The sequence below is a fragment of the Vanellus vanellus genome (genome assembly GCF_965231255.1).
Source record: "Vanellus vanellus genome assembly, chromosome: 12".
In the NCBI taxonomy this organism is placed as follows: Eukaryota; Metazoa; Chordata; class Aves; order Charadriiformes; family Charadriidae; genus Vanellus; species Vanellus vanellus.
Genome location: NC_138917.1, coordinates 22,783,913 through 22,810,345, shown reverse-complemented (window position 1 = coordinate 22,810,345; position 26,433 = coordinate 22,783,913). Strand labels below are relative to the sequence as shown.

The 26,433-nt window shown below is 43.1% G+C and overlaps 1 protein-coding gene across 8 annotated transcripts; it reads left to right on the top strand.

The window, feature by feature from the left end:
- The first annotated feature begins 85 nt into the window (after positions 1-85).
- NUTF2 (nuclear transport factor 2) lies at positions 86-25,978 on the top strand. Of its 8 annotated transcripts, none has more exons than XM_082489301.1 (7): positions 1,643-2,149; positions 3,169-3,292; positions 7,604-7,715; positions 9,522-9,646; positions 12,376-12,447; positions 17,274-17,372; positions 25,446-25,978. In XM_082489301.1, the coding sequence occupies exons 4-7, from the start codon at positions 9,548-9,550 to the stop codon at positions 25,557-25,559; spliced, it is 384 nt and encodes a 127-aa protein (XP_082345427.1). In that variant the 5' UTR covers positions 1,643-2,149; positions 3,169-3,292; positions 7,604-7,715; positions 9,522-9,547; the 3' UTR covers positions 25,560-25,978. The 8 variants fall into 8 exon arrangements, with proteins under 8 accessions (XP_082345430.1, XP_082345423.1, XP_082345427.1 ...); XM_082489298.1 differs by having other exon boundaries at positions 1,643-2,249; XM_082489304.1 differs by lacking the exons at positions 1,643-2,149; positions 3,169-3,292; positions 7,604-7,715 and adding exons at positions 86-139; positions 21,004-21,161 and having other exon boundaries at positions 25,446-25,542.
- Positions 25,979-26,433: the final 455 nt, after the last annotated feature.

Sequence of the window (26,433 nt, the reverse complement as noted above, 5' to 3'; positions counted from 1 at the left end):
ACGGGCAGTGGGACTCGCTGTCCCGGCGTGCCGCGGGGCGGGGCCGGCGGGGCGGGGCGGGGCGGGGAGCGCGGGCGAGAGAGGCTGAGGGGGTTCGCGCCGCGCACGGGGCCGCCGCCGCCATAGTGGGAGCCGCGGGGTGAGTGCGGGGCGGGGGGGGGGGGTGGGGGCGGAGCGGAGCGGAGCGGAGCGGCGCGGCGGCGGGTTCCCCGGTGGGGCTGGCGAGAGCGGGTCCGGGCTCGGTCGCCCGCCCGCGGGCCGGCACATGCCGCCGCCCCACCCCGTGCTCGCCGGCCGCGGTCCGGCCCCAGCCCCCCAGCAGGGCGCTGCCGGCAGCCGCGGGCCGGGTTGGGCGGCAACTGGCGGCCGGAGCCGCCCTGACCTTCCCCGTCTTTGAGGCGCCCCCGAGGGGCGGCGGTCGGGGCCCCGCTGTCGGCGCTTACCGGCTGAGGGAGGCGAGCCGCCGGCTTTGCCCCGGGGCTGGCCGGGCGGCGGTGGGCTGAGGGGGGGTGGAAGGCCCCCGGCCGTGCTCCGAGGGGCGGCTGCGGGGGTGTGAGGGGCCTCCCGGGCCGCAGGCTGAGGGAGCGGGTCCCTGCGGTCGGTAACCGGGAGGTGAGGCGGAGCACCGGCGTCCTCAGCCCGCGGCGGCAGCCGGCCCTTCCCCGCTGGGACGTGCCTCCGGGCTTTGCCGCCGCCATGGCCTGAAGTACCGGGGCTTCTCCTGGGCACCCGTGGGTCGGTGTCGCAGGAGGGGGAGAGGGGGGGCTGAGCTCTCAGAGCTACGAGGGGACGGTGTGTGTGGTGCGACAGGAGGGACACCTGGGTGTGCACTCTGCTCCGGGGGGGGGGGGTTGGTTTTGGTGTTTTCACTGTATTACTGTCTTGCCAGAAGGCTGTGCGAGAAATGAAGTTGACCCGACTCGGTTGAATCGCTTTGTCACGTAGAAAATAAAAGGTTCACCCTTCCTTGGAGTGAAGCTAGCAAAAGTGCATGTGCTCGGTGATCTGTTGGAGCCGCCTAGTTTTATCCTTTGAGTTCCCAGTTTCTGGTGCGGTTCCACATGAGATGATTTTTTTTTTTTTTTCTTCCACCTCTATCGCTGTTGTCACTTTCTACCTTAAAAAAACAATCAAAACCTGCAAAAATTCACAGTAGCAAGGCGCATGTGTTGCATTTTGTTAATGTGAGAGAGCTTTCTGAAGGCACTGAGTCCCAAAGATGCTGTTCCTACAATTCATATTTAAGTCCCTGTCCAAGGCAAGCTATAGTGCTTCAACTGTTTGTTCTCATTTGAAGTCCATCACTTCCAGTGTGAATGTGTACTTTAGGGTTGGATTTGTGGCATATACGTTGTACTGCAGTTGAATGGGAACAAAGCCCAGGTAAATGCTTGGAGAGGGATAGGAATCAGTTGCAGAACTGTTGCTTGGAAGTTAAATCTGATTGCTGAATCAGCCACCTTCTGAAGTTGACTTTCTTGGTTTCTCTTTTTCTGGGAGGAGTTATATTCAAGCAATGCTTTCTGTGTTTGTGTGTGGTGACTTTAAGTTTTCTTTTAGCAGAGGCATTTCGCATATCTCCACATAGAAGTAGAGAAATTACTGTATGTAGCATCATTATTGGTGAAAAATGTAATCTAATTTAAACTACAATGACATTTTGGCTTACTTTTGGACTATTTAACTAGTTTCCAACTGGGGTCCTAATTATTATTTCATGTTCTTTCCTAAAAGATTGCAAATTGTTCAGTAGATGATTTGAAATATATTTGTTTTAACACCTCTGTCTGTTCGGTTCTTTAGAAAAATGCGAATGCTAACAACTTTCTGCAGTTCTTTGTTGGGGATTCTTTTGTCTCTGTCACTAACTGGCTTGTCTAGTTAGTGGTAGTGTTGAGTATATATTGCAATCCTTACCCAAAACATACTAATAACTGGTAACACTTTCAAGCATGATTTCTTTCAGTTGTTTTAAAACTCCTGAATATTGTGGCATCACAGGCAGTTTTGGTATTCATATTTAAACGTGACCAATTTGTGTGCTTAGGTACCATGTTGCTGGAAGCAGGGCTGTTGTGTGTTGCAGGAGAGGAAAAAAATAATCAAAGGAGGATGGGGAAACGTGGTTTTAGAAGTGTAAGATGGTTAGGTAGGTATCATACAAAAAGTTTCGGTGACTTTTTTTTTTTTTTTAGGCGTGTTTTGGAAATTTGGAGCTCAACTAAAGATTGGAAACCAATCATTTGGAGGTGAGGTGTAACAAGCCTTGGTTATATGCGTGAAAAACTTGTGGATCATAAAGAAAACTTTCCATACTTTCAACACTGCCAAGCAATAACAGAGGAATGCCATGGCTAAACCTAAAATTTTGGGGGAATATAGTGCAAAATAGCGATGTTATCTTGGTCCTCTTGCATTTATCACTGCACCAAGGTACCTAGGGTTATGTTTGTAGAGGTGACTACCTTATTGCTGTCTCATTCAGGGCTGTTTACACAACTTGCTACTTTTGACAACCATACAACAGGGATTGTTTTCACATGTGCCAAACTTCAGTTGTGAATCATAAGAGAAGTTGCAGGGATTAAACTGCAGTTTTTGATAGAGGTTCTGTTTAGAATAAAAGTGAGTACCAAATATTATTTTGCTGCTGAGTTCATGAACAAACCTGGTTAATTTTTAAGTAATGATTTGGTAGAGAAAAAAGGGTTATAACTGTAGTATGACATCTTTGCTTCTGTAACTTGAAAATCAGTTCCTAATTTTCTCTTAACCTGAAACAGCTGTCATGATAGAGACAGGTAGATAGAAATATCTTAGATTCTGCTGTTTCTTGGAGATTAAATGTTATGTTACTGTGCCTGTAAGGTGAAGAAAAACATGGTGCAGCTGTTTCCCCCTCCCGTTCCCCCATGCTGCCTCCTCTGTTACTTTACAACTGAGCAGTCTTGGGTTCATCCTGGGGAAAAGAGATGTGACTTCAGCCTTGTAAATTTGAATTCTTTTTTGGATTGCAGCAAGAATACTGTAGGGAAAAAAATGCCAGATGTGTAGCGTTGTGGCTATTGCTTTAACACCAAATCATTACGTCTTCCTATCCAATTATATGTAATATAATATATGTCTGTATATTTGAAAGTCATCTCTTTGTCTCTGTTGGGTTGTCAGGTTGCAGACAGGATGAGCATCAGGCTGTAGGCACAGTGAAGGCTTTGCTGGAGTCCTCCCCATGTGTTTTGTTTACTAGTGGCCTGCTACTTACTGACATCTGCAACCAAAAAATAGACTTCAGGTTGGCATAATTCCTGCATTAATTTGTTTTAATGAAGTTGGAGTAGAGGAATAAAAAGAGTGAGAAGGGGAAAGGAAATTTATTTTCCATATTTTTCCAGAAAAAAACAGTCTGCGCCTTGTCACTCTTCCCCTTTCTCCCTTTACATCCTTCTACTGTTCCCATATCTAGACTTAATTATTTTTAGATCTGAAAGACTATTTAGAATAATGTAATTTCTTGCACAGTGCAACCCATAGCAATTACGAGGTGAAGGTCTGTGTTGAAATCAATAATTTCTGATTGGCCTGGAGCAGTAATTTTCAGATTGTTAACCTCCACGGATCAGTCAGCTACTGTGGAGGTAATAGCAAAGATACCCATGAAAAGCACTTCTCAGTCTCTGAACGTGTGAATTTGCTCCTCAACTGGAAATTTTATAGGTTTTCAAATGGAGAAAGATTGACCACAAAATTGGAATTTCTCAGAAAGAGGTACAGTGTGTTTAAGATAAATGACTGATGATGTACGATGTCCCCAAGTAAGTTCCAGTATTTCATCATCCCCATGTTAACGTGTGTTCTGCCTGGCCTGGGCTTGTTTAGCCTGGGGAAGAGAAGGCTTGATCCTAGCCTCCGACATCTGTCAGGCTGTTCTCGGGAGACCACAGCCAGGGTACACACTGGGAGCACAGGAGGCAAGAGGCATAAATTGGAACAGAAGGGACCCTGGTTGGACACAGGAGAGCCACCCTCTGTGAGAGGACGGTTGAACATTGGAACAGGTTGCCCACAGAGGTTAGGTAGTCTCCATGGTCAGAGCTTTTGGGGATCAAAGTGGATACAGGCATGGGCAACCTGGTCTGATGTCCTAGCTGACCCTGCTTTGGGTTGGAGGGGGTGCCTTAACACCTGAATTATTCTGTGATAATTTGCGTAGTTTCTTTTGTTGACAGCGTATGCCTTTGCTAAAGGAAGATCATGTTATCAAGTGATTCTTGGTGTAGTTGAATAGATGATCTGTTTGAGAGAAGATTAACTGGTCCTGTGATGCTGGTTCCATTGTGTTCCTAGAAAGTGCGCATAGGAGACACTCCTACCTTTGTACATTTTAGCGGCAATGGAAGAGATTGAAGGAAAAATAGTCTAAAATCTGTTTGCTCCTTTACTTTTTGGTTTTTTACTACTGTCTAAAGATTGCTCACTCTGTTTAATCTGAGTGATCAAAAAAGCATGGTAGAGATTGCATGAATAACAGGAACTGCAACAACTGAGAGCTGTTGTCCTTATTTACTCTTGTTAATCAGTAGTGAAGCGTGCAGCAACTGATGGTCTAAATCATGTTTGCCATGGATTCACATTTATCCCTGGACCAATAGCACCAAGTTAAAGAGAGCATTGGTGCTCTCTTGTTACGCTGATTTTCAAATCTTCCAGACAACAAGTTTGAATGAGATCTTAAGAGAGTTTAACTTTGGTGCAGTGGTGTGTAGGGCCAGCTTTACTATCCAGGGAGTGTGTTTTATTTATGGTCTGATTACTTACGGAGTAAGTGTAGTCATAACTGGATAATAGATGGCAATTTTTTTTCTCCACTAATATGTTAGAATGTATTGGCTTGAGGTTTTTCCTCTTTAAATCCTGTGTTTTCTTTCTTTCTTGATGTTCTGCAGATCAGAAGGTATTTACTGAGCTTATTTGCCTGCGATGGTTGTTCACTGATTCTTTGAATACAGCTTGCAATCCCTGGGAGACCACCTTTGTTTTCTTTAGCAATTTGTATTATACTTTACTATTGCTTAATCTGGTTTATGCTGACATTTTCAGAAGACATAGGATTCTTATAGAAGTGCAGGTCTGCCATGCGTGAGTTCAAAAAGACTTATTTTTTTAGATCGATAGCAGCAAGCTTGCACGTGTCCAGGTCTGATAATGCAGTAAACGCAGCTGCTGGTTGAAACAATTATTTGGTCTTTCTCCGTACTGCAGAGATGCAACGATAGCCCACCTGCTCCAGGTATCATTGGTGCTTATATGTTTCAGGAAAAGTGATCTCTTTATTTGCCTTTCGGCAGGATGCTTTCTACTTTTGCCAAGTAAAAAGGTGGCTTTTTCTCAAGTTACACCTCTGAGTAGCTCTGGTGGTGCCACTTGAGCAGAAAGATGGACTTCGTGCTGCAGCATGCTGGCAGGGAATCATCTCCAGGCTGTTTCCTCGTTTCTTGTTTGTTGAAGGAAGCAATGGAAAGAGTTTTCAACCAGTTCTTTTGCAGAAATGGGTCTTTTAAGGACTGTGCTCCCCTTAGGAGTTATGGTCAGGAACACCTAAGCTGTGACAGGCAGTGGGAAAGATTCTGCGTTTCTGGATTTTGCGGACAGAAAACCTGTTGCCTGATGCCAGTGCAACCCTAGTCTAATTCAAGGTCACCCATGACTCATGTGAAGGCTCTGTTCTCTTCCAGTCCTCCTCTGTCTTGTACCTTGATGCCTCTTCCTCCTTGGTGCTGCTACAGTTGGGGTCACGCAGCTTCACCTGCTATTGGTGTCACCTACCACATGCCAAAGCAGACGAGAGCGAGCTTAATTCAGGCAGTCGTCTCCCTCCTGGACCAGCATGGGCAGGTGGCACAGGACACAACAAGCTGGAGGAACCTATGGGGAAGGCAGGAGAGAGGCTTCGGGGTGTAGTGTAGCCTTGCATGATCTAGCAAGGTCAAACAGCACATGCTGGGCAGGATAGACTATGTGGGCCAGGATTGTGGGCCCTGTGGAAGTCCTGTTGATGTTGTGAGTCTTTGACTGTGTGTAGGAAAGCCTGGTGTCATAGGGAAGTGGGAAGTTCTGCATGGTTTAAGGTATGAATGCTGTCTCCTGTGCTGCTGCAGGAGCTCCGTCTGCTGTGCGTTCAGCGATGTGTGCAGCAGTGGCAGTGCCGGGCTGAGGGATGAACGAGGGATGAAGATACCGGGGATACCATGGTACCTTGCAGGATGAGAGCTGTAGGAAGCGTGGTGATAGATGTGCAGGGAGCCGGAATTTATGCTTGAGGATATGTCAGTGCATGGCCTGGCAAAGATATTGGAAAATTTGATTGAGACGTCACTGTGAAAAGTCCCCTGTGGAGCAGCGATCCCAGTTCTGCTGTGTCAGCATGTACCTGTTGAAGAGAGAGTTGCTGGCAGCTGCAGCTTTTGTGCGCTGTACTGGGTTTCAGCTTGAGCGCTGACGCTGGGTGGTGTTTGAGGTGGGGATAAATGTTCTAATATGACCAGATTCCAAGAAATTGAGTGATGTGAGTTAAAGTATTGCAGTCTGTGTTGGTAGCTCGGCTTTGCTGCTGTGCTTCTGTGAAGAAGCTGTTAATCAAATGGGTCATGATGTTCTTAAGTGGATGTGATGAGGTAGGTTTGGTTTGAAGTGACAAAGGAAAGAAAATTAATTGGCTTAAGGAAACAACCTCCTTTTCCATGGAGAATTAAGGTAGAATATCCAGTAATACCCTTATACAGTGGTAACTTTCAGCAGGTGCCTTTAAAAGGACAGGTGTGCCACATTGTGTGTGTTTTCTAGCTTACTGAAATTTCTTTTATCTGGTTTTAATATTAACGGAATATTCTTGCCTCCGTAACCAAACTTTGAGTGAACCATGGATAGATTTGGCTGGATGGCGCTGAGGCACATCTATGTTGTCCTAGTGTTTGACAACATCAGAACACATGCATTCTTCCTAGCTTTGGAATAGATCTTAAAAGCCTCTTATATTACATTTATCTCATTAAAACAAATTCATAAATATATCAATACAACCTTACATGGGTTGTATCTTATTGAAAGGGACTGGGCTTGTTGACACAGATCATTCCTGCCTTGTTCTTTCTTGAGGTACACCTCTAAGCTTCTTACATCTGTGATGACAGGCAGAAAATATAAAACAGCGTGGAGGAAAAGATGAGAAATCAGAAAAGGGGAAAAAAAAAAAAAAAACAAACCCAAAAACTTTCTGAGGAGAGCGAGAGTGTTCAGCAAAACCATATATGAATGGCACAGGAAAAAGAGCAAGGTTGTAACAAAAAAATAAAAATAAATCAAGTATCATTACTCTCAGCAGAATTTTTTTTTTTTAGCTTGGTTCTCACTTCTGGAAAAACCAACATTATAACTGGTCTAATTTATACTGTTATTTTTATTTATTTAATGGCATTTTACCTGCCAAAATATAAATACATTTTTTTAGAAGGAAATAGCAAGCTAGCGTACTAATTTTTAGTTTTAGAAGCCATAATACTACTTTCTGTATTTAAAATAAGAATTCCTTAATTTCTTGTGGTTTCAGGGTGGAACAGAAGGCATCTGGTGTTTGAGTGAAGCTGTTGTGCCTTGAGGAGTTGAAAGCCTCTGGTCTAGCATACAGCTAGCATGCAGGTTGATCGTGGGTCTATACAATGGTACAGTGAGCTGTTAAGGGTGAATACACATTTGTGTGTGTGTAAAAATAATATAGTAATAGCTAACTTTAGCTTCAGGAGGATAAGCTGGTGTTTTTTTGCTCTTTGCTGTTTCACCTCAGTGTTAGATGTGTGGCTGTTTAACATCGATACTGTCAACTAGATTTGCACTTCCATGTTCAGGAAGGATATCTGATAGTGATGTGAGTTCATGGGTTGAAGCTATGACAATCCATATAAAAGCGAACAGAAGTGATTTTTCGCTTGGACTGGTTGTTGGCTCCATTGCTGCCATCCCAAAGTACACACCTCTAAGTACCTGCAGGTCTGGAAGGGAACCAGCAGGCTTCAAAACTAAATACTAGTGCTTCTGGTTTTCCAAACAAGAGGTGAGAGTCCTCCCTAACAGCAGGGTGGGCATCACTCAGTAAAGTTCCCAGGGAGTTGGAGAGATGGTTTTAGGGTTATTTTCTTTCAACATAAAATCCTTTACTACAGGATGAAGTTGTTCGATTTATACCTCTGCTCCAAGTTCAGCCAGCATCAGTTAGATATCAAAAATTGTGTGATCTGTGGCATGCTGTTGTGGTGCATTGTCACAACCAAAGCTCCTCCTGCTGAACCTCTCCTCTTCTCACAGGCTACAAAACATTCCTTTTCAGCAGGGGGAACCACCTCACCCACTGTTATGTTCTCTGCTCCGCAGATGCCAACGATTTTCTCCCTCATGTAGTCTGGGTGTCTAAGCTCTAGCAATTGGTCTTGGTTTGTATTTTACTTTGGTAGTTGAATTTACCACCCTGAAAACTTGTATGCTACTTCCTCTTATGCCATTGATCAAATAAAAGGTATTTGACCTCCTGTGTCTGGCCAAATTTGTGTAACCTTAAAACTTCTGGCCTAGGGTTTGAACCCATTTCAGTTCCCATTTGTGTGAGTAAAGCTCAAACAGCCGAAGGCCTAAAATATGAAAAAAGCTTTCTTGTCTGACTGCACAGAAGGTTAGGCCTGGTAATACTTGCTGTGGATATCTTCAGAATATGTTTTTTGCTTCTCTTAGGAACTTATCAAATCTTAAACAGGTGTGTGAGTAATTGACATCTAAAGGAAGCCAAAATAACTGTCACATCCTGTGTCCTAAAACAGAATTTCACACCTTTCCAGACCTGCAGTGCAATACAGACCTAAGCTCAAGGGTTCCTGGTCAGGGGCTACAGACAGGGACTAGTGGCTGACAAATGTTGACCTTTAGCAAGTATAATTTAATCTGCTTGAAGTAAACTCTGATCTTAAATGTAGTGGGTTTTGAGTGCAGCATTGTGTTTTGATTTTAGCACAATTCTTCATTCTTTCAGAGAGATATCAAGATAAAGAAAAAATGGATTTGCTTTCTTGAAAAATGTGATGGCATGGTAAAGCAGTCATCTGTACTGATAGTGCATGGTAGTTTTTAGACTGTGTCTGTCTGGACTGCTGCACATGCTGTATGTTTAATCCCTCTAAAACAAAAGGTGGTAACACTTACTCGTTCTTGTTCTCCACTTTTATGTGCACATTGTGACCTCCGACTGAAATAGCTCTAGAAATCACCAAATGCTATAATAAGAAATTAAACCATTTGGTATCCGAGATTTTTACAGATGAAAGTCTAGGATGCAGAGGTGATAATTTGTCCTACTTTTTCCAAAGAAAAATTCTGTCCGACTGAGAGGATCTATGTTTACTGATGCTTAATACTCAAGCTAAGTAAATGCTTATTTATGTGATTGTTCTTTCTGATGATTTTTTTGTTTGTTTGTGTTACAGTCACTGGCTTTAGGTGAGGATTCAGAATGGGAGACAAGCCTATCTGGGAGCAGATTGGGTCCAGCTTCGTACAACATTACTACCAGCTTTTTGATGCAGACAGGACTCAGTTAGGAGCAATATATGTAAGTATCTACAAAAAGGGGTCTGAGGCTTTGTCCCATGATCTGCCTAGGTTTCTCTATTTTGATGTGTGGGAACACGCAGGGTGGGATAGTGGGTTTTATCCTGACTTCGGGATAGTGCAATCACACTTACTCAACTTCTATTTATTGCATTTCTTTTACATTTCACTTCCATTTTGAGCTTTGTCTGCCTTATCTACAAGCAGACTCATAAAACCCCTAGTCGGCTGTAGCCAGCGGCTTGTAGTGGAGGGGGCTGGTGATGATCCTGTGATGAAATTCTTAGTAAAAACAAATATGCTAGCCTTAGTTTGCCATTGATTTACAGGCGGGAATTTGCTTGGATCCCTCTTGAAGTGGGATGTGACTTAAGTCCTAGTCTGTGTTTAGCAGTTCTTGCAGGTATTTCTTGGGATCTCATGCTGTATTAATCCTTGGAACATTAAAATAGATTCAAAATTTGGCATCCAGTTTAAATATTTAGGCGTTAAAGAAATATAAGTTCATTTTAAATTTCTTTAAATTAGGTTTTTAATTTTGCTCCTTATCTGGGGCAAAGTAGATTTGGCTTCCAAAATTAAAGACTGTAACAAACCCAAGGAACCTCAGCTTTTACTTTTGGGGGAAGACTCCTCCAGAGCATGCGAAGTGCTGTGTGTGGAGTTGATTACTGGTGGTGAGGAATGCTGCTGGCTGGCTGAGGTGTTTCAGCAAGACACTCAAGTCTTACGAGTCTTCTAGCAGCATATCCTGTTTTTCCGACCTGTTTTTCATCTGCTGGATGACTTGTATGAAGCTTCACCAAGCTCTTGAGGACAGAAACTGTTGCACAAACACCATCTGACACCCTTACCATCTACACCTACCTCAGCAGCACCCACCAGCACTGATAGCATTTGCTCTTTGGATTGTTGTGCATTTGCTACCAATGCTCAGAAGACTGGTGGTGATAAGTACAGGCTAATTTAAATTCCTGGAAACATGGCCTTCCACACAATGAACTCCCGGGCTTTTCCATCCTTAGGGTCTTTCCACCTTTGATCATTCAAGGGAGATACCTATGCAAATGTAGTCAGGAGAACTGTTACGAAGGTCACCAATGTGTATTGTTTTGTAGAGTACCTAAACTGGAGGATGGGACCCTGTTTTGTGTGGCTAAAACACTCCATGGTCACAACTTGTCTAAATTAGAGGAGGTTCTGCAGAAAGGCCCTTTTATTGATGAGCTTTTTGCCTTCTGAGACCCTGTGGGAGTGAAAAACTTTTATAGCGTGCAGGGAGCTCTTGGGTTTGTTTTGCATTCCTGTATTGCTGCTTCCACCACAAGGTTCAGTTTTCTCCGTTACTGGTGTAATCCGAGTCAATTGAGCTTTTGTCACCAAATCCAGGCAGGGATCTGGGCGGATCACTTCTGATATGAATTCCTTGAGTTACAGGAGTTGGAGTGCAAAGTCAAAGACTTGTTTTACAGTTATCCCCCTGCAGTTGTTTTGCAGGAAAATGCTGCAGCTACTCCTTCCTTCAGCTTTGGGTGTGCGGCTTCTTAGAATGAAATATTTCCTTTTTTTTTTTTATGCTGTTTTCTCATCTGTAGGGCTTTTGGGATAGAGGAGGGGTTGCTTTTTGTTCTTGAAGCAGTTGCTCCCAGGTTGTTGATACAGCAAGTGGCTATGGAGATAACCCATAGCAGAGAGTCAGGTGGAAGCTAATTAGGTACAATGTGAAGTTGTAGTGTATTTGAGGAAGAGCATAGAGCACAGCCTTGTTCCCTTGTACTATCACCCTGCTTCTCAGGTTACCAGTGTCAAGGGTTGATGTCGTGTAAGATGCGAGTGATGTCAGCCAGATGTCAGATTCACTTCGGAATCTGCCTATTTCTTCTGAGACATTCAGAGCTTCAGTGAAAGTTGAAGACTGGATGGGAAAGAGCTGGGAATCGTGTTCCTGGAGGTATTTAAACTCAAAAAGGTGGAATGAATAGCCGTTTGTGGTAGCCCCTATCGGGTATAGGGTGTGGGTGCTGTTTGGAGATGGCAGCAGGCAGACTTTGAGCTCAGTGGAAACTAATTTAAATTTAGGTTTGTTTGCCAAGGTTTAAAACTGGATTTGAGAGCTATGTCAACAATAGGATATTGTGACTCTAGTTTAAACAGTATCCTAAGCTGAACAGAAAGCTTCTTCCCATTTGCTGTTGTACCTGACATTGCGTGCTCAGAATGCCCTCTCTCATACTGGAAGAGCTTGTAGGCTGAAGACCTCCATCACTTCATGCCACACAGGGCAGTCTGTTAGAAAAACTTGAGAGACATATTGTCCTTTTCTGGGTGTCAGTAGGGTATGCAAATCAGTACCTGAGAGGGGAAAAAAGCTGGTGATACAACTTGTCAGATTTCTTCGTATATTTTTGTCTCTCTACATGCCTGACTTTGTGTCCATAGGGTTATTTGGGTTTTGGGTGTTCTTTAGATTTTCTTCTGAAAGCTAACTTTGATCCAAAGGCAGGAGCTTTTTTGCTGGTAGAATCATGATAATGAAATTTAATCTACTGAATTTCGAGTTGATTATTCCACACCTTTTCAGTTGCTCTTTGTGGTTTCTTTCCACCTGCCTTTGAGGTAGTTTCCAAATAGCTGGATTCTAAGGACATATGCCAAGTAAACAAAGTCTCTTACCAGGATTGCTTAAGGCTTACCTCAGCAAGTTGATGAATTTGTTTCTTTTCCCCTCAGATTGATGCATCATGCCTTACGTGGGAAGGACAGCAGTTCCAGGGCAAAGCAGCTATTGTTGAAAAACTCTCTGTAAGTCTGTAATCCTTATCAAACGTTTTGGGAGACAGTTCTGAAGACTATACATTAATTGCTTCTAAAAATTTGATTTCAACTTCAGCCATTTAAAACTCTTGAACATGGGACTTCTGCTTCCAACTTTTGGTCTTCAAAAATGTTACTTGTGATTTAATTCTGTGTTCTGTTGTTGGCTCTAATGGTGGAATGTTAATTGAGTCTATTAGTTTGCAAGGTTATTTTGTGACTGCAATTGTGTCTGACATTATTGATTTATTTTTTAAAAAGTATAGTTCATAAGCTGATGCTGTGATCTAAAGGAATGAAAGGTGGGGTTTTTTGTTCTTTTAAAGCAAGCCAAGGAAGTAGCAACAGCAAACCTGTTATTTGGATCTGCCTGTAATAGAGGCTAAACATGATCACGGAGTTTCAGAGTTGGAAGGGACCTCTAGAGATCATCTAGTCCAACTCCCCTGCCAAAGCAGGATTGCCCAGAGCACATTACTCAGGACTGCATCCAGGCGGGTCTTGAAAATCTCCAGAGAAGGGGACTCCACCCCCTCCCTGGGCAGCCTGTGCCAGTGCTCTGTCACCCGAACTGTAAAGAAGTTTTTCCATGTATTTGAACGGAACTTCCTGTTTTCTAACTTGTGCCCATTGCCCCTCGTCCTGTCACTGGGAACCATTGAAAAGAGCCTGGCTCCATCCTCCTTCAACCCACCCTTTAGATACTTGTACGCCATAAGGTCTCCCCTCAGCCTTCTCTTCTCCAGGCTAACGAGTCCCAGCTCTCTCAGCCTTTCCTCATAAGGCATATGCTCCAATCCCTTAATCATCTTAGTTGCCCTTTGCTGGACTCGCTCCAGCAGTTCCCTGTCCCTCTTGAACTGGGGAGCCCAAAACTGGACACAGTATTCCAGTTGTGGCCTCACCAGTGCAGAGTAGAGGGGGAGAATGACCTCCCTCGACCTACTGGCCACACTCTTCCCTATGCAGCCCAGGATTCCATTGGCCTTTTTGGCAACAAGGGCACATTGCTGGGTCATGGATAATTTACTGTCTACTAGGACCCTCAGATCCTTCTCCTCAGAACTACTTCCCAGCAGGTCCGCCCCTAACCTCTACTGGTGCTCTGCATTCTTCCTCCCCAGGTGCAGGACCTTGCACTTGCTTTTGTTGAACCTCATTAGGTTCTTCTCTGCCCAGCTCTCCAGCCTGTCCAGGTCACGCTGGATGGCAGCACGGCCCTCTGGGGTGTCAGCCACCCCACCCAGTTTGGGATCATCAGTGAACTTGCTGAGGATACACTCTGTCCCCTCATCCAGGTCATTAATGAATATATTAAATAAGATCGGACCAAGTCCCTGGGGGACACCACTGGTTACAGGCCTCCAACTAGACTTGCAATGATATTGCAAGGAACAATTTCTTTTCTGATAGATAAGCTGCAAATAAATGCTGTGGTGGAGAACCTGACTTATCCTCAGTGGAGCATTTGTCAGCTGTTCAGACGTGAGCAGTGATGATTCAGGACTCTGAAACCAGTGTTTCCCCTTCCTCAAGTGAGAGGAAAGCATTTCTTACTGTGTAGAGACTGAAACTCTTCCTGTCTGTTCAATTAGTTAAACTTGGAGAAGTTTTATCTTTTTGAGTAAATCCATGCTTCTGTTATAAAACAGGGTGTACTTATAAGCTGTCATGAGACTAAAAAGTCTATTTCTCTTGCAAGATATGTGGAGGGCATGTGTGAGGTCCTCAGACGTTCTGCTCAGAGCATATCAGGCAGATATACCATTTTTTTTACACATTGAGAAGAAAAATCTTTGTAACTTGGATGCTTGTCTTGTCACAGGATGCTACTGCTCCTGTGTTTTGGAATCAGTGCTTTCATCCAGGACACCTTTAACTGTGAAGGCTGAGGTTTGCCCTTGGATCTATCTGTGTTTTAGGTGCTCGCATTGCCTTTGAGAAGGCCACACACCTCAGAAATAACACAGCTTGCAACTGCTCGCTTCTAGATGAGCAGATACTCAACCTCCAGAGTTGCTTGTTTGTGTACTCTGTGCTCTTTAGAGTTCTGGGCTGGAAGCCATTTAGATACCCAACCAGAGAAGCATTTGCTTGGCCCCAGCGTCTCAGATGCTGCCATGGATCTGGCCCAGTGCCGATGGGCCCCTTTCCCACCAGAGTGTTACTCATCTTTACCTTCCCTGTGTGTGGTGCAAGTTGGACTTTCTGGGTTCATATGCCTGCTGCAGTCTTGCTTGGTGAGCGAAGGCATGCTGCTTTGCCTCAGGGAAAGCGTTTCTGACTTGTATCCATCTGCTTAAAGTAAGGAAGAAATGCAGTAAAATTACTCCATGCCCTTCCACTGCCATGGCTCGTTACGGGGTTGTATCAACTTACCGCAACTCTGACGTCTTTCAGCATGCCCCTGTCAGCACTGAGCTGCTTGGGCTGTTTGCTGTTTCAACTTAATGTACTCACCTACTCTGTGCTTCTGGAGCTTCTTAGTTGAGCAGATCTCTGAAAGTTTGACCCTGAAATTCTTTTGCATGAAGAGTTGTTTCAAATAGAGTGCCTGTCCTAATCAGGGGACAGCCTGATTTATATTGAGCATTTGAGATAATCCTGTAGTTCTATGAGTCTCCTGGACCAAGGAGGTAGCTTTGTTGCCATTTGTTGCCAGGAGTGAGTTTAAGCTACTCTGCTTCATTCTTGCAGAATTTCTCTTGCCTGACTTCAAGGAGGATTCCATGGTTTTGGTAGTGAAAGCCCAGACAAGTTTTAGTGTCAGAGGGCACTAAAAACCTTGGTTGTTGTGTGGCTTCTCACTTGTTAGTTGCTTTTATTGTACTCTTCATCTAAAGAAGTGCTTCTCTCCAGTACAGATGGATGTTCATAAGCAACCATCCTTTCGAGGTAGCTTCTCTCTTCTCAAAATCGGCGACCTTTCCTATCACCTGACCCAGTGGGATTTCCCCCACTGCATCACATGAGTAGCAGCTCACTCAGCTGACCAACCTTTGGGGTCCTTTTCTCTGAAGGACACAATTGGATACTTGAAACAGGCACCATCCTCCCCAGCCTTGTCTTTGGTTTCTTGTCACCGTTTTGTAGGGCTCTTGACTGTGAAGCCTTTCCTTCCTCTCCTGTCTTCTCTCTCCAGTCTCGCCTCTCATTGGCATATTGTCACACTGGAAGCTGGGTTCTGGATACAAGCGCATTCATTCCCCTTCATCTCTCTGCCTTTTCAAGAGACTTTTCTTGCAGGACTCGTTCCACAAGAAGCTGTTGTGCTGAGGCGGAACCAGCCTTCCTCGTACTCTTTTTGTCAAAGGTGTGCAATGTCCCAGCCTATGCTTGTGCTGGTGGTGTGGGCACGTTCAAGTTTGGGATGGTGACCCTAGAAAATATTCACTGGTAGTTCAGAAAAGACGGTTCTGGATTTTTTTTTTTTTTTCTGGTTACTAAATGTCTATTCCATATTACAAATCAGTGGCTTGCTTTGCAGTTCATGGTAGGTTGGGATTGTTCTCCCAGCCGAGAGGAAACACTGCAGGCTTTATTAGAGAGTGTTCTTGAATAGTACCCCTCTGTGATCAGAGGACTGCTCCTTTGCTTCCCCAGGTACTGATCCTCCCACAGTTTCTGTGTTCTCTTGTTAGCCAAGGATTTAGCTTCCTGGTATTATTCCTGAAGCCTTATGCTTGTCAGGGCCAAGTTTGTACTTCACATCCTTGACAGTAGGACTTGGCTCTCCTGTTGTTGTACCTGGGCCTTCTAGGAAGTCTTTCAGGCTCCTTCCATTAGAGTGAAATGCAGAACTTGTCAAAGTATGTGCTTGGGTCTACCTGGAGCTGTTAACAAGTCAGGGAAATGAAGCAAAGGCATGAAAGCACAACCTGAGGTTTAAATGACCACGTGCTGCTGCCCTGTGCAGTGGGTGGACTCTGGATATCACCCATGTGGTCACTCAGAGCTCCATCCGTGCTGAACTGCCACTTCTAAAGCATCTAGCATTAATACAGCTTTTGATAGAACAGTGCCAAAACTGCGTTTCTGTGACAGAACTCGGAGATCCCCCAGGTATTTCATGTTCACTGCTTGGAGTTGTCCGTGGTTGGAATGTGACTGTGGTCTAAGTTGAAAGAGAGGAATTACTCCCCAATGTCTGGTGCTTCTCACAGTGTGTTCCTTGTGCACTTAACTCCAGACATACTTGCAGCTGCTACGTGAGCATGGAAAGCTTTTTTTCTTTTCAATATGTGTGCTTTTGATCTCCGCCTCCTCCTCCTTTCCCCCTGCTCCTGTCTGGTACCTGGCAAAGATGGTGCCTGTTGCTGTGTTCATTCCCCTCAGCTGCTGTTACAAAGAAAAGAAAAGAGGGGAAAGGTGGATATGTGGGTTTCAAGTCCTGAACACTGGTTCTTGATCAAACACCTTTCCTTTGTATTTGTAGCCATTTTAACAAAGGAGCAAATTTGGAGTTTTCTGGTAAACGGTCTTTTAACACTGTTCAGAACGGAGAAGCTTTGTGCCTTTACAAGCTGAAGGTTCCTATGATAGATGAACTGAAGCTCTTTGGGCATTGTGGTTAGAATATGAACAGGTACTGCCTAACGTATATGGTGACATATTATTTCATTTCTCTGGTGCTTGAAAAACGCAACTGTCATGATCAACCCAGCCTAAGTAGTGTCAAATTGCAGCAACTCTCCATGCAGTACTACCAAAATAGTCTTAACATTTCCTAATGTTGGATTTGCTCAACCTTTGTTTTGTAAGTTAAACAATGCAATGACTGTACACTTCCTTATTTTACTTTCTTTTCATTGTAGAGCCTCCCTTTCCAAAAAATCCAACACAGCATCACAGCACAAGACCACCAACCTACACCTGACAGCTGTATACTCAGTATGGTAGTGGGACAGCTTAAGGTAAACTCTTTCCATTACAGGTTAACAAACGCTTATGTCTTAGATTTTTGCAGGATTCTAAATCATCTGATTTCTGAAAATATTAATGCTGTCTTGGGTGGGGAAGGAACACTGGTAAGCTTGCTTTGAGACGTCATTCTTCTACTGTTCAAGACTGTCAAGAAACTCCTCATCCCTCCAGATGACTAGCCCTAGGTAAACCACCTGTAATTTGACAGTTCCTGCCAAGCGAAGTACTATGGTTTTTACTGTGCATACAAATATAATCTGGGCTCTAAAAGCATCAATATTTCCCTTACCCTGATGCAGTAAGGTTTCAGTGTCCTCTGTTGCGATCAAAAGCATCGTTACAGTGTTTGTGGACAATATGAGCACATCTAGTTTAATGTGCTCTTTGATGTAACGTACTCATCAAACTGTGATTTAGCAGACCTTTTTTTGTTAGCTGACAACCCTTCAGTAAGACCATGTTTTGTTGTTGCTGTCACAGGACACAAGAATGCAGTTCTGGTGTTAATGCAGTCCAGTCCCTCTGTAGTCAAAACTGGTTCAGCAATGGGAGTGTTGCCTCCGAGATGAAACACTTATTGTTGAGACAGTCTCTTCTTTTGAAGAAATCAGATCATTTTTCAGGCTGTAGTATGATTACGTTGGTGTTAAAGTTACGCTGCTGAGCTGAATAAACTTGCCCAGTCTCCTGTTCTTTTGAGAAACTGTTGGGTGTAAATATACCGGGGCCACAGACTTGCAAGCTAGTTACACTACTAATCGATGAAAGAAGTTGTCCTGGAATCTGCAAAAAATAACCTGTAAAGTCAGCTGTGGGCAGAACTTGCTCGCAGTGGGCAGTGCTTATTGCAAAAGCGTGAAATTACATAGCAATAGTTAAACTTATCAGAGTTGGTTTAGTCAGGGTTTGGGCCAGCCATGCTGTCAAGTCAGAACTCTAAAGCCACTCAGTCTTTAGAGGTACTTGAACCCAGTTTCTTTTAAAATAGCTGGTTAGGTTTCCTTTTCCTGGTAACTCTGAATGGCTCCTCCAGTATCAAAACATTCAAACTCCCACTGACTGGACTCTTCACTAAGCAAACACAGGACTGAAAGTTTGAATCTGCTTGCTTAGCTATTCTCCGTACTTGTTTTGGGCTGGGCAGTTGAGAAGAGCAGTTCCCGGTGTATTGCATCCACTTCTAAGCCTAACATAGATAGATAGCTTTGGCTCTCATTAAAGTTGCTCCTGCTTCCTAGCTGCAAGTTGGATACCAGCTTTCTTGTTGCTCAATCCCACCTGCACATACTGTGTTGAGGAAAGACGGACACGCAAAGCACTGAATTGCAGGACAGGTATGAAGTCAGACGTGCTGATCTCATCTGTCTTGCTCTTGGGTGTGCACAAAACAAAATGACGTGACCAAGACTTTTTCACTCAATGTCTTGGGCCGCTCACACCTGCACCTGGGTTTGCACAGTCCTGTTTTTAAGGTTATTGCATAATCATCAAGCAGATTGCAGCTTGCAAGTTGTTGTGTTGAATCCTGTGGCAAGATACCGAGTTCTTAAAGATTCTGTGAAATTTTTGGTTTTCTCATCCTTTAGCATGGTTCTTAGGGTTGTAGATGCAGTCAGGGAGTTTTCCATAAATACCATGGCTTAGAGTAATTTTTTCTTATTATGCTGTTTTTTATCCACTGAATTTACTCTGAAATTACTCAGAATAATTCGGGGTCACATGACAGTGCATCTAGGTACTTGGAAAAAACATTGGATTAAAGAATCTGTTGTCGTGATCAAATCCAACTTGTCTGTGAATTTTTAGTAGGAGAGGCAACATTTTTCCACTCTTCACACGTATGTGTCTCCAATCTTAGCTTTAAAAAAGCCCATTTTAATGACTGGGAGCCGCTGCTCCTCACTGAGGAAGTGTCCAGAAAGTCAAAGTCAACTTAAAACTTTGATTTCTTGCATCTGCCTTGTATCATACTTACATAGCTGGACAAATGAAATAATCGGTAACAGTCAGTAGCATGACACATGTAGCAATCACTTCTGCCAGTACACAAACCTGGTTGTCATGTGTAGAGAATACTTTTTCTTGTGCTAATACATACATATCGATAGCCATTTTAATGCATCTCAGTGCTGTTCTTGATACAATGCAGTAACCAAGAACAGCTGGGTTCAGTTAGTGCATTTTAACAAGTGGCACATCTATAGCTCCAGTTGAATGGGGTACACTTTTACATGCAAACACGGAGCAGCATACTTAATTTTATTTAAAGGTTGCCTTCTTAATAGTGTGGCTGTTCTGCACAGCTCACATCTGTTGGTCTTGAGGAAAACTAGAGAAATTTGCCCAAGGAAGGGGACTTTCAAGACCATCAGTAGCAGGGTTTGAAGGGAAAAGCCATGCTTTTTCCCTTTCCGAGGAGTAAACTGTTCTGTTATCCTTTTCATGGGACTGAGCCAAATTCTTCAAAGCCAATTAATGCATATGCTTTTGAATCCTCTGCGGTTTTTCAAAACTTGCATTGTTTTACTTAATGAAGGAGTATGCATAATGCTTTTAATAGAATAATCCAAGAAAATAATAATGCTAAAATACATGTAATGTGCCCTTTCTAAGGAGTCATTCTTGTAATGATATTTAAATGGATTTTCTGAGGCCTTTTATTTGCTTGAATCACTAGTCCCAGGAGTTCAGTGGAACTCAAGTGAGCTGGGCATATCTTGTGTTTCTTCCTTAAACCATTATATTTTGATCTTGTTTGATTTTAAGGGGAAAAAAAACCCAACCAAAGTAGAAAAAAACTTATACTCTGCCTGCATATACTGTGGGGTGAACTGCTACCAAGTTGTCACAAAGCCTCAGCTCCCTTCTTAACTGGACAAAAATAGTTCTAAAGAAATAACAGGGTCAAGGACTATTCCTGTCAAACTCTGTTTTTCCTTTACCAGAGTATCATGCCTTAAGTAAACCTGCAGGTTTGGGTTGTTTTAAGCCTTTGGCCTCCCCTGCTGGAGAGGGATTTAACTGGGCTCAGTTGTAATCATTACTGCATTGTGACAAGGTCTGGATGCGTATCTGCCTCTGTGCTGCTCCAGTCTCCAGCTCAGCATGCTAATACCAATAGGAACTGTAAATAAATAATAAAAAAACCAATATCTTTTACAGCACAATAATCAGCTGCACTGAGGGGACTAGACACAGCAGCTTCTTGGAGAAGATGTTAGAGAATATAGGGCATCTAAGTAGGGTGAATGTCACTAGTGAGGATCTAATTTGCTGGTAGAAGCAGTACAGTAATCTCTTTCATTGAAAAGCATGTTTACAAGTAAACATATAAAAGATCCTCTTTAATGGGTGTTGGGATAGGTAGTAATGGTTTTTTATACTTTTGTAGAGGTATAATGAATATACCTCCACTTATTTTAATTCTACTATCACTTTTTATCGCTATTCATTGTCTGGGTGCATGCTTGCTTGCTTCAACTAGGAAGAGGAAGCATCAGTTTAAGCTTTTAGGAGTGAGTTTCATTTAGTGTGACGCTACTTTGCCAATGTTCATCCAGAATGTCACCCAGTATTCTCAGTGCGCTTCACCTAGTAACGTATTTCTCCTGTCACGCTCAGGCAGATGATGACCAGGTTCTAGGCTTCCACCAAACCTTTTTGTTGAAAAATTTGCAAGGTGCCTGGGTGTGCACCAACGAAGTCTTCAGGCTAGCCCTCCACAACGTTTAACCCTCTGCCTTCCCTCTCTTCCACGCAGTCCTCGCTGTCCGGGTTGAGTAAGGAGTGCTCTCTTCTCGCTCTTCTGTCACTTGAGCTCGGCTGAGAAGCATGGCTGGGGCTTGCAGTTTCTCAAAGCAATGTGGCAGATCTGTGGCTCTCCCCCAGAGTGTGAATTTTGAAGTGATCGTTGCAAAATTAATTGTGAATAACTAATTGTTATGCGGTGTTTCCTAGTCTTAAAAGGGAAAGGAAATTTGCAATTAAAATCACTGGATGTTTTTGTAATGCATGCTGAACACTCAAAGCATTGCTTAAAACCTGTTAAATGAGGCTTAACAGCTGAAAGAACCTATCTTAAGTAATTAGCCTTTCCTTTGAGATAAGGCTAGCTGCAAGCCTGCAGTTCAATCGGTTGCTGCTGGGTGCTGCTGAAAGGCTAAAACCATCTGTGACCAGACAAGAGGAGAAATGTTGTGCAGCTAAACTTGGATTGCAAAATAGCGTTGCACCTAAATACTCTGACGTGACCTCTGCGAGCTGAGGACTTTCTACAGTTTTGAGCCTCCGGGTCAGAAGGCATGTATAAAAACTGGAAGAGGCATAAAAGCTGCCAAGAATGCCAGTGTTCCAGGTCTTGTGGAGCTGGGAGAGGAGGCAGCTAAGGGCAATCTGCCTGAAATGTAGTTGGAAAGTAGTTGAGTACTCCAACATCCTGAAAGCAAACCGTTCTTGGTGGTGTTGGACAGTGTACCAAGAGACAGTGGCTGCAAATCTTAACTTGGGAGTTAACTTCGGATTGGACACATGGGAGAGATTTTCCCTGGAAGGCTGAAACCCTGGGAATTGGTGCGTGGACACCTCGTGAAATGTCTGTTCTTGGAGGCTTGGAAGACTCTGCTTGACAAAGCTGTGGCTGATGCAATGCTTCTGGTAGTCTATGCTCATGCTGAGCGTGAGGCTGCACTGGAAACCAGAGGATCCTTCCAATCTGATCCTGCCTTTTTTTTATTTTAATTCAAGGATGTCATGAAAGAATTTGAACTGCATAAAGGAAAGCTTTGTAGAAAAAATAAAGCCCATTTCAAGCCTGAGCTTACATCTTGTGAGAAACACGCTCACATAGTGAGCACACATCTACTTTAGCTGAAGCAAAATTCTTTTGCTAAATTACTTATTACAATTTGGAATGCAAATTTTGAGTTGGACATAGCTGAATTTGGAGTGGAAAGTAAGGGTAAAGAGTTAGAGTGAGATTATCAGAGCTGTGATGAAGATCTAAAATAAAATGGGATAGGATTAGTCTATGCCTTCTAGAGCATCTCAAGTCATTCAACTGTGGGCCTTTGCTGTATGTTAATAGGACATATTCAGAATTTTGGGAACGGACTATGAATTATTGCATTCGCCTTAAATATAGTCTGGGATTTTCCTTGATTTTAAAGTATACTGCTCCTCTGTGCTGTGAAGACATAACATAAAAGGAATAAAGAAAGCAATAACATGTGACTTCACTGTGGGAATTTGCCTTATGTACAACAGCAAGCGGTTGGGGAAGGATCCCCCTTTCTCTTAATCTTCATGTGTCCAGTCCTGAATTGGCTAAGAAAGGAGGAAATTCTCCTCAAGCCAAAGCACTAAGCTGCAGTGCAGGTAGGCTTACCAGAAATTTAGGAAGTCTACACTAAAACTAGTCTGGTGGTGATACCTCTTTTTTTTTTTTTTTTTTTTTTTTTCCAGAGGTATGTATATTTTTTTTGAGTGTACTCATATCAGTAATGACATCCCCAAATTTCATGTGGAAGCTACTTTTGCACTTTGTAATAGATGCCTATGATTCTGCATGGCTGGTTTAAACTAAGCCATTAGAAAGGAGCTGACACAAATGTGAGTTCATTCCAACTTAGTCAAAAGGGATGGCATTAATAAGATGTTTTACAAAGTCGTTATGTCAAACTTCAATGTACAGCTCTGATGCTACTCAGTTTTCTTAAAGATTCCTTCATGTTCAACTATCAAGCAGAAGTGAGACTATATGAGGATGTAAGTGTTACATTTGATACCTAGGAAAAGCTAGAAAAGGCATAAACCCGTGGGTTCCAGTGCACAGGCCACCTCTTCGGTGTGGATATGCAATCATCTTTTCTGGGCAGAGCTAATAGTGATAATGCTGCTCCTGAAATAATTGGCACGAGTGCTGTCATATGTGCTAACAACCTAGATGGATGGCTGGTCTAATCCAGCATAATTGCTTGTGTTCACATTGTGCTGGCTGTTACAGAGCCTCAGCCTGGTGCAAAAGAAGGCATATACCAATGTGACAAAAAGCTGCCCAGGTCATCATCAGTGGCACTTTTCTTGCTTGAGGATTTTTCCTTAGTTCTTTTGTCTACTGAACACTTGGACTTGCTCATACCTCTGGCCTTGCTCGTTGCTGCCTTAATTTCTGGTTGTAGTAGCTCATTCACTTTGTCCATCACGGTTTTATGGTACTTTGATATCTTGCCTGTTCTCCCCACCCTGATCACACTTTTGTAAGCTAGAGAGTCATACTCAATTTACTTTCTTCAGTAGGAAAATGTCCTGTAGCTGGCTTATCTTTCTTGCCCTTCTCTGGCCTTTCCCTATTCTATCATTTTAATTTTTTAAATAAGTGCATGCAGGATTTGATATGTGGGTGCTCTCTGTGCATTTATATGGTTGCTTATTTATGGGTTTTGGTTCTCTGTTCCTTTCCTAATAACTGCTAACACTGTGCTTGCCTCAATAACTGTTAAGCTCTGAGCTGTTTTTAAAAAAAAAAAAAAAAAAACAAAAAACAAACAAACAAACAAAAAAAAAACAACAAAAAAAAAACCAAACAACCCAAAAAACATTGTCCACCACGATTTCAGTATTGCTTTCCTGACAGGCAATAGCTGATCTAGGGCCCTTTTTGATTTTCCTCTGTGGATTAGCATACGCTTACTGAAACTGTGCTTCATCTACACCCTTTTATTTCCTGGGCAGTTGTCACTGTGAAACCTGTCCAGCGGTTGTAGATCAGAGTGCTGCTTTTACACGTCCCTGATCCTAGCAGGCCTCTGGCACACTTGCTGTTCTGTGATATAACTGATGTCCTCAGCAGGTTGCTCCTCAAAGCTGACTTGTTTCAGTCAGTTTATCACTTACACGTATATTACTTTTTTAAGTAAAGATATTTTTTTGTTTATTTTATAGTCTGCTTTGCTCTTCAACCTTTTCATTTGCTGTTCTCAGTGGACAGCAGCAGAGCATCGCGAATAAACATTCAGCACTTTGGCAGTCTGTTTCATGTGCCGCTCGGGCGGCTGCTCTTCAATGCTTTTTTTTTTTTTTTTTTTTTTTTTAATGCATTTCCCCCCTTTTCTGAAGCTGAATAGTCGTGTACTGAAAGAATAGAGCTTAAAATCCTCCAAAAATGCTGAATTGAATACACTGTGGTCAGTATTAGAAGATTGTTTTTTAGCTAGGACCTGTGTGCTGTTGCGATTAAATCCTATTGTGTGATTCACGGCTGATTTGGGAATCATTTGTGTTATTTTGAGGCTTTAATTCCTGCATGATGTCTCTGAGGAGACTCGTAAACATTAGGTGGGAGAAGTAGTCTTCCTCTAATACTATTTTCTACTTCTGTAGTAATACAGTAAATGTAGTGCAGGCGCTATAGCCTGCCTAAGTGAATTGTCAAAGGCAGGAGTTGAGGTGCTGCTACAAAGATTCCTGTGCTTAGAACATCTCGTTGTGACTACAGCAGATATTTCCCTCCCTTTGAGCTGTTCCTGGACAGCGGAAGGGGAAGCACTAAGTCGCTGGCCAGCTGTACCTGCTCTGGGAAAGCTTTCAAAACCCTGGATCCTTACCTAGATCGTTCAGGCAATATTGTTAATATCGACTTCTACAGAAACTCCCTTCTGTCGTCAATCCAAAGTACGGCAGCTACAAACTAATTGTGAAACACCTTGGTTTACGTTTGGCTCCTGGGCAAGGCCCACAGAAAATTTTGTTGTGATTCAACACCGAGGCAGGGATGCTCTTATCAGTGTTGTGGAGCTGCTGGAACGAGAAGTCTCCAAGTCTTCCAGAAAACCCCAACTTCAGATGCTGTTGCAGGACTTCTGTGTCATTGGGCCCCGGGTGTTTGTCTCGGAGCACCTTGGAAGAGAACCTCTGTTTGTATTAGTGTCTCCTGAGGTACTAGGCATCTTACAGCATGTGACATCACTGTTAATGTTAGCATTGGAGTTGTCTTATTGTGAATTTTGGAATATGTTTAAAAAAAGAGCTTTTTGAACTTTTTTTTTTTGTTTCCTCTCTTCCTACAGGCTGATGAAGATCCTATCATGGGATTTCACCAGATATTTCTATTAAAGAACATCAATGATGCCTGGGTTTGCACCAATGACATGTTCAGGCTAGCATTGCACAACTTTGGCTGAGCTGGCAACCCTGAGGCACCCGTGCTTTTTTTTTTTTTCTTTTTTTTTTTTTCTCCTCTCTTACTGGTATTATTCACACTCACGGAACATTCCAAATATCATACACAAACCTGCAGCACTGCAGAACGTGAGCAAGCGAGACCTGTGACCTGCCCTTCTGCTGAGTTTACATTGTCACTAGATGAGTTTCTTGTGCATGATGTTTGGAAGGTAGACTTAGCTGCATTTGACAAGAGAAATTTGTGTTGTACCAGCATGCCTCGGAAAGAATTTATAATGCAAAAGGTTGTTGTTTATGTACTGACAAGATACTCTATAACCCAAAGAAATGAAAGAACAGCAGCCTGTACAGCCCAGATATTGATTTGTTCAGATGTTTCAATGCTACATTACACAATAAAACCATAAGATTTTCTTAACAGTTTAAATTGTTTTAATGAGTTGGATATGGAGTGTATGGTATCGCTTGCTTTGGGTAGCCTGTGTCTGCCTGGTGGGGAAATGCTTTCAAACCTGAACCTCTCAAACTGAAAAGCACTTGGTAGTTTTACCGATGAAGGTAGTTCAGGTATGCCTTTGGCCATACAACTTTTTTCCATCTCTCTCATCAGCTTTTCTAACGGAGGCTTCTAGCTCAGTTTTTAACACTGACAGGTTAGTTCCCAGCGGTTGTATTTTACCAAGGCAAAAGCCTCAAATACACAAAGATGACAACAGTCATGGTAGCTTCTAGTCAGTCTTCATGACGTCTCTTATCATAGAATCTTTTTGGTTGAAAAAGACCTTTAAGATCATCAAGTCCAACCATCAACCTAACACGGCCAAACTCACCACTAAACCACGTCCCTCAGCACCGCGTCTACCCCTCTGTTAA